An 8,799-nucleotide genomic window follows, 5' to 3' on the forward strand; every position below is an offset into this window, starting at 1 on the left:
TTTCACAGTAGCATAACAAAATCAGATAACCCCAACAACTTATGATGCTTTGACTGAACTGACTTCTCAAATGCATTTTTTGCCCTCAGCTCAATTGTGTCTAGTTCTTGCCCAGACATGAGGCTTCAATTGACTTTTGTATACAGGGGTGTTGCAAGAGGTCACAGAGAAACTGTTTAATTGACTTAGGGCAACATACAAGCTAGTGATGTGAGTGGCAAAACTAATTCATTTGTAGTATTCAAGTCAGTTACAGAATTATATACTGCCTTCCATCTAGCAATTTTAATTCACATCTGTACATTTTTACTCATTCATCATTTTTATATTAGGTTAGATCATACCTTAGGAAAACCTGGATCTTATTTAACTGAAAAGGGAATGAAACCAATGACTATTGGTGCTCGCCTTCATCGAATGGAACAACAGGTATTTGTAAATATTTTTAAATACACACTTTTTTGTCTTAATTTTGTAAGTAATGCTAACAAAATTTGAAAATAGTGTAGCAGTCAATATATGAGTGATTGAAGCAGTATAGAAGATAAATTATGGAACCAAACAATCACTTCTAACACTAAAACTCGAAAGTAAATAGTGGGGCATATTAACCTCCAGTACTTGAGAAGGCACTGTGGGAGTTGCGGTTATGATGCAATGGTGGAAGTGGTATCCGTAGATAGCTGTATACATGCCCTTTGCAGTATAAGTGGCATGGCATGGTGATCATCATTATGTGTTGTGAAGAAGTGTATTCGTAATGGTGGTTTTTCGGTTACTGATCAGCAGAAATGTTGTGTTCAGTTCCAATTTGGTCAACATGATCCTGTTCCAGATAGAATAAAAACCATGTTTGGGTATCACACTTCAGAGACTACTCTGAAAACAAAAATGGCTGGCCAATCTCAGACTGTTACAATGCTGAAAAATGTGATGCATGTGAAAGCATTCATCCAGAAATCTCCAAACAGTTTTCAAACAGTTCAGCACAGTTGCCAGAGATTTTCTGATATAGTGAAACCTGTGTATTTGGACCATTTATGGTGCACTACTTTAGTGGTTAACTTAAACAGGTGGTCTACTCATAGAGTTTATTTGTATCATATAGGATTAATTCTGTGCCTGGAAAAAGCGGAAAACTTACACAGGTGGTCAACTCACAAGGGTGGCTAACTTTACAGGTTTTACTGTACTGTGAATGATATGTGTACTGCTATCTACCAATACTACTTTCACCACTGTATCTCATCCACAGCTCACACAGCATCCTCTCCAAAAACAGGAGGTAATTATGCTGTTCCATTATTAACATTGAGATTGTTTAATTAAGTAAGTTTGTTAGACCCCATAAAGTTCGGACCTGAGTCTAAAATTATACCACATGGAGTATAATTACAGCTGTTTCTCAAAGTATTTTCATGAGTTGGTTGTCTATAACAATATATCTTTATAAAGTGGCTGTCTATAAACTTTTGGGATACAGTTTATAAAACACTGTAAATTTCATAATTTTTTCCAAAAAAATTTAGTATGTACGTACTATTATTATTTCTATAGTATTATCTTACCTTTCAGCTCCTAAATATGGATCGGAAAATGGATGTAGTGCTTTGCACACTAAATGTATTGGTAGAACAGTTGAACAATGAAAAAGAAACTGCTGAGCATGATGTATGAAACTTTCCTGAAAATAATTTTCCTGTAGTCATTCACAAGAGTTATATACTGCTTATATATGAATAAAGAATATATATTTTGTAAACTCTTGTGTAAGTACTAGAAAGTGAATATTTGTTTAATCTTTGATCCTCTGATATATATATGGTAAACTCCCGATTATTGGTAGTCGGATTATCCTTGTTTTTTTTTTTCATAATTTTGATTATTATTATTATTTTTTTTCGTCGTGATGGTTCCCTGAATGTAGAAAAGTGCATGCATTTTAACTTTACGAGTGCAAAATCTATTTATTGACATTCTCATTTCTTTCTGCACCTTCCTTCCCACAATATCCCCTTGAGTTTTGGCCCAATCTAACTTATTCCAGGAAACTAAGACCTAAAATTTTTCTGATTCTACAGGGGTGGAAAATCTGCGCCAATCGTGCCAATTTTCAGTTTCTGATACAACCTGATACAAATCGGCCAAATTCGCGATTTTATTTTTTAAGAACATTCACTACACGAAAAAAAAAAGCAGTTTCATTCACTTTTTGCCATTGAAAGCTAAAAATTAACAAATAAGTGAAAGAGAGGGTAAAGAATTCTTTATATTCGCCGAAAATTGCGTGCTGTGCTTTAAGTTTCAATCCTTTTGCATCCTGCAGATTTTTCTATTATTTTGAAAACTAGAAGTTATTTTAACCTATGTTACTTGAAATTGATTTAATTTATTTCTTATTTTAATAATTATTTTATATTTGGAATAAAATTAAGATGTAGGATGTAGAGGAAAGGGGTCATATGTGAATTTTTTTTTCATTTCTTAATTTCTCAAAACATGTTATCAATTTTTTACAGCAAATGTGTCCCTATCATTGAATAGTCTTTTCATTGTGCCCTGGACTTTTTTCAGGTTTTAAAAAAAATTTTAAATATAAATTTAATTTTTTTTAAAACTAAGACTACTTTACCCCACCACATGTCATTAACACACATGAAAAAGAAAATGCCATTTAGCTATTTAAGTCAATTTTTTTCTTCCAACAATTCAGTGCATTGTTTCTTAATTAATGTAATGTAAAATAACAACAAAAAAATTTGAGATTTTAAAATAAATTCCTGTGTTATTTACCTAAGTTGAAAAACCTATATTTTATCGCCACTTTACCCCACCAGACCCTAGTATCTACCACACATACATGAACATCCATATCTTTTAAAATATATTTAAAAAAGTAGTTTTTTTAGCACATATTATTTACTGACTGCCATGCATACCTGCATCTACTTATTTTAAATTAAGAAATAAAATATAGTTTTTAACGCATTATATAGCAGTTCTATTAATGTTTAGTAAGAAAAGTGCCTCTGGTACCGGATCAAGTTCCAACTAATCAGAAGTAACACATTGACATCGAGTGATGTGAATTAAAACGCAAATATGTGACCAAGGTGGGTAATTTTTAAATCAACATACAAAACAGCAATATGGGGTCCATATACTTTTTTTTTTCTTTAGCCAATGAAATATTACTCCTGAAAATGAGCTGCTTAATAAGTTAAACGTACTGTTAATCTATTGCCTGAAAAGAATTAGTGAGCTCTCTTTTTATATAAATGTTTATAAATAATTTCTTCTGTACTTGTTAGTTAAAATTTTGGAGTACTTTTGCTTCTTTTTTAAGGATTTTTAAAAATCTTCAAAGTGCAAAAAGTCTTTAAAGTTTGAAGAATTTTTATTTATTTCTTCTTTTTTTTTTTCAAGATTTTATTCGTCAGTGCAAGAGGGACCTATTAATTCAAGTATTAAAAGTAAAATTCCATATATTGATGCAAGGTGAGAAAATGTAAACAAACTCTATAAGTTCAGTTGTGTATGTGTGAATAATTTATAAATGTAATGGTTTCTAAACTATATGCAAGACATGTTGAGGTATAAAAACTTTTATTTCTTCTAAATAAATCTTTAATTCATTCAATTTTTTAAACTTTATTTTATTTTTCTCAAATCATTCTGTTAAAGAAATGTGTTTTTGCACCCAAAACTTTACTTTTCAAGTATAAACAACAAATCAATTTCAAAACAATTTTATTTTATTTTTTTGTATTTATTTATTTATTTTTTAATTTTTTTAGCCTAAGAAAGAAGAATTTCACATCTTCTTTATACTAGCATCCCCCCCATTTTTGTTTTCTTTTGTAATAATTAGAATATGCTTATAAACATGTTTTAAAGGGGTTTTTTTCTCTTTAGCTTTGAATGTAATAAATATACTAATGGCATTTCTAAATTTAAATGCTATAGTCCTTGTCTGTGTCATGTAATGCTGCAAATAAAAATATGATAAATTTTTGCAACAAATGCTATGAAACAACTACATTAAGATTCTAGTTAGGTATGTATTATGATTAATTGTACATTTACCAAAAGTAGTTTTTACTCTTTTTTTAATGACAATATTACTACTTAATTGTATTTTAAAAAGTATTTACGTACTTTTTTGCGACAAATGTTTTGCATTTGCTTCAAACTGTGTAGCGATCTTATCGAAAACTAAAGATTCTGTTACAAAATCGGGAGCTCACCTGATACAAAACGGTATTTTCACTGATACAAAACTGTTCGTTCAGATAAAAAATTGATATTTTTACTGATACAAAGCTAATACAGAAATGAATTTTTAGTTTTTTTACCCCTGGATTCTAAGAAAAAAATTGGAAACATTCTGCTTCGAATTGACGTCATAATGAATAACATATCGCTATTTGTAAAATTTCTGTACATCAACGGAGGATTTGTGGGAGAAGTCCTACCACCAATCCAAAGTGCAGTGCTGCCGATTTTTGTTTGAAATTGGGGTCTTATTCAGTAACTTATAATTATGTCATTGTTTGCAGCTTTAACATATATTTTTTATATTCAATGTTATTACTATAGCTAAAGTTTAAATAAATGAGTAAGTATTATTCATATTTTAGAGCTATTGTATACACTAGTATCATTTTTTACCTATTATTCAGATTATTCGTGGTTTTCGCTTATAGGCAGACAATCAGGAGTTTACTGTAATTATATCTATGTATATATACAGAGGTATCTCTATGGGGAAGGGGGGTGACACCGAAAGTGTAATTGCAAGTTTTTGAAAAAGTTGAAGCTAAAATGCATTTTTTGGCCTACAAATTTGAAAATATCTTGGGGAAGAAACCCCCGAACCCCCCACTTTTATTTGTCTTTTTTATTAGCCCACTTAAAATTTTGTTATTACAAAAATGTAGTTTGTGAAAACTGCATGACTTTGATATTTTCATGTTTATGTAAAAGTTTTTTTTTTCTTTTGCATTTGTAGGGAAGGGGAAGGGGGTTGTCACTCCAAATTACTGCCCCGGTTATATATATATATATATATATATATATATATATATATATATATATATATATATGTGTGTGTGTGTATGCTTAAACTGATGAAAATTTCATACCTGTTTGTTTTCATGAAAACATAAGTTACTATAAATGTCATTAAACATCTGAGGTAGAATTAAAATTTTTTAAAATTGTGACACTTTAAAATTATTCTCAAACTAAATCCGAATCATTTATTCAGCCTCATTTCTTTTAAAACTGAACGATAAGATTTTAAATAATTTTGTTTAAGTACTAAATTCAATTACAAACTTGCTGTAGATCAAACTTAGAAGTTTTGCTATAAAAACACTCTGAGGAATGTATGTATCATAATAACAGGGCTATCATAAATTTCTTCTGCTGAAGAGAACTATATTCAGTTGATTTTTTTACTTTTACTTGTAATATAATTATGATCTAAAATAATTTCTAAGCACTAATTAATTGTTTTTTGAACATTAAGAAAGTCTTTAATAATCTGTCTTTTACTTCATGTTGAAGGTTTTTGCTATTTGCAATCGAAAGGAATTTTTTTAGGTAATTTTTTTTCAACAGTTACAGACACATTTTGTTTTTTACTATTTTAAAAAAAGTTATGTGTCACATGATAACCATAATGATACAAGAAGTTAAAATGAATATTTTACCGTTATGTTATATATTTCGGGGGCATTTGGGTCATTTATACTGCAATTGAAACATCAAAGTAATTTAGTTACTTCAAAATGTACATCTAAAAGAATGATAAATTACTATTTCATGTTTTATAAGAAGGGAATTTAATTGAGGTAAATGGGTCCTTGTTATTTTTTTTTCAATAATTACCTAAGCTGTATGAAACCTATTGTATTATGAAACGCAGCATTTTATTGTTTCAAAGAACAATTTAACTTTCAATCATCTAGAAAATTTATGTATTACAGAATTGTTTTCGTTTAGGATTAACATTCCTGTAAATAATGAAAAGATTTTTGTATGAGATAAAAGTTTACATTTTTATGTAGCTGTCTATAAGTAGCAACTTATTTGTGTAGTTCTCCTTCGGCACACTTTTCACACAGTTTAGATATTTTTGGGCATTTGTAAACATTATTAAAATCACTATACATAAAATATTTTGCCTAAAATTACTTATTTTAGCATTTAGTATGAAACACTGCTAATTATTTATTGAATACAGATCTATATTCTTAAAATAACCAATTTTTACAAATTTATTTCGCATTTATCGAACAATTTGTAATTATGCAAAAAGTTTAGTTTGGTTTGCTTCTCGATATAATAATTGCAAACACCATCTACTAGGATTTCTATCTTCTAAGATCATTTGGAATAACCAACCAATCACAGATGTTTTTAGATGAGTGCACTAGGTTTAGGCTTTTGTACCACACTGCACAAGATGCATTTTTTGCTTCATGTGGGAACAAAAAGGTAATTTTCTCAATTTGCGATATATCAAATGTAAAGTATTAGCTGATCTACTTGACAAAGTACATGTAGAAAAATAGTTTGATACTTTATTATGTTTTAAAATATTGTTTACTATTTGGTTTAGAGTATTAATCATTTGCAAGTTGACTACAGCCTGAGTAAAAACTTTAAAGCCAGTATAATTTTCTTTGAAAAAAGGAAAATAAAGCTAAAGGGATTTTAATATTATTGTATTATTAATTATTAACGTTCATTGGTAAGAAATAACACAACAAACAGGATTTGTAAAGCATGCAATAACCAGAAAAGCAGTGATGTATTCAAAGTTAGCATTTCAGTTTGAGTAAAAACTTTAAGGCCACTATTATTTTTAAAAAACTGCAAGTACATATACTGTAATAAATGTCACCTCAGTTAACAAGATTGTGAAAACCCTTCAATTTGCAGTTTTGTGATTAATTTCTTCAAAGTTTTTGTCCTACTTGTGACGATATTGTAAGGTAAGAAATTAACTGTTGAAGAAAGAGGGCAGATTGGAGCTTCTTCTTCAACAAGGATAAGTAGAAGTACTATTACGAAAAAATAGGAAGATCAAAGACTGAAGTCAACATTTTTGTTTGATTTAAACACAATTAGGGTAAAAAAAAAAAAACGGGAAAACTTAAAGCTTTGTCTTCGCGTCATGGAGGAAGAGTTTTTAAATTGTTACATTACCTGAAAAGTACTCAACCAGGAAACTTATTAAGACGATAGGTTTAAATGTTTGTCAAAAACGATATTTAACACAATTAGAAGGTGTGGAAATTTTATTAATGCTGCAAAATTGCTTAAACCTCATTTATTGAAAATGCACAAAATAGAGCGTTTCAACTTTAGCTAGGAAATCATGACCTGGGATAACCAATGAATACAAATAATTTTTTCTAACAAAAAGAAGTGGAGTTTGGATGGACCAAACGGACGGAGGTACTATTGGCATGATTTACGAAAAGAAAAAGAAATATTCTACAAGCGCCAATTAGATGGAGGCTCTGTCAGAACTTGAGAGTGCTTTGCTTACAATGGTGTGTGCTCAGTTGCGTTTGTTTCAGGTAAAATGAGTATATCAAAATGTCCTCCCAAGTCATCTTTTACCAAATGCTGAATTTATTGCTGGAGAAAATTAAAAATATCAGCAAAACAATTCATCTATCTATCCGAGTAATAGTGCAAAAAATAGGCTCCAAGTAAACAAAGTTGAAACTTTGAAATGACCAACTAAGTCTCCAGATCTTAACCCAATAGAGAACTTATTGGGTGACTTAGCAAGAAGAGTTTATGCAAAGGAGAGACATTTTACTTTATCAATACAGCTGAAATCTACCATCGAAGATGAATGGTAAAAAATACATCCTGAATTTTGTCAAAAACTAGTTCCATTCATGAAAACAAGAATATTTGAAGTAATTTGAAGGAATGGCTCCCATACAAGCTTATAAATATTTGAAATTTTGTCCTAATATGCTTTTTTCTATGTTGGCCTTAAAGATTTTACTCGGGTTTAAATATTGATGTGTGATATTTTCTGATAATGAAACACTTACAATTAAATTTTTTTGACTTTTTTACTTGTATTTAAGGTTAATAATTATCACTCATATGACTTTTTAATCCTAAGATTAAGGTGTGTCCAATTTCTCAAAAAAAGTGCACTGGACCTAAAGTTTTTACTCAGACTGTATCTACTAAATTTTGTATAAATATTTTTATTTCCCCATTAAAGTTCTTGAAAATCTAAGCATAGTTTCTTGAATTTTTCATCAACTTTATCCTAAAGCTATTTTATTTTCTTTCAGTACTAGATAAATAAAATATATATAAATGATAGTATATCTGTGTTGCTCCTTAGCTACTTAATGTTATTTTTTTATCATAATGTTCCATTCCAAATAAGCTAATATTTGGTGAATAATTGTGAATTCAAATCAATTGCATGAATTCAAATATACAGTCAAAATGTTTCAAGTGTTGTATTTATTGAGATCTGCTATATTTCTAGTTCAAGATAGTTTTCTGAACAAACTGTTAAGTGGTTACAGAGAACTTCAAATTGCATGGTAAATACTTAAGTTTTTGCACTGAAGACATTTTAGGCATGATAAATATAGTCATTTTCCTATCTAGGTTATAAATTTCAAAAAAAAAAAAAAGAATCTTAAACACGTTTTGAAAGCTGTCTATCAGGTTGTTGTTTGTAAATATTTCTCATGTAATAAATACAACTTTAAAGTTTTGATTTAAAATTATGATATTGTG

The 8,799-nt window shown here is 29.2% G+C and overlaps 1 protein-coding gene across 1 annotated transcript in view; it reads left to right on the top strand.

The window, feature by feature from the left end:
* LOC129231025 (potassium voltage-gated channel subfamily KQT member 1-like) overlaps positions 1 to 1,677 on the top strand; it is a 63,372-nt gene extending 61,695 nt beyond the window's left edge. The window contains exons 15-16 of the mRNA XM_054865272.1: positions 333 to 429; positions 1,576 to 1,677. Coding sequence (XP_054721247.1) covers positions 333 to 429; positions 1,576 to 1,677 — 199 coding nt within the window. The remainder of the gene's footprint in view (positions 1 to 332; positions 430 to 1,575) is intronic.
* The last annotated feature ends 7,122 nt before the right edge of the window (positions 1,678 to 8,799 follow it).

Source organism: Uloborus diversus, chromosome 10, assembly GCF_026930045.1.
Source record: "Uloborus diversus isolate 005 chromosome 10, Udiv.v.3.1, whole genome shotgun sequence".
In the NCBI taxonomy this organism is placed as follows: domain Eukaryota; kingdom Metazoa; phylum Arthropoda; class Arachnida; order Araneae; family Uloboridae; genus Uloborus; species Uloborus diversus.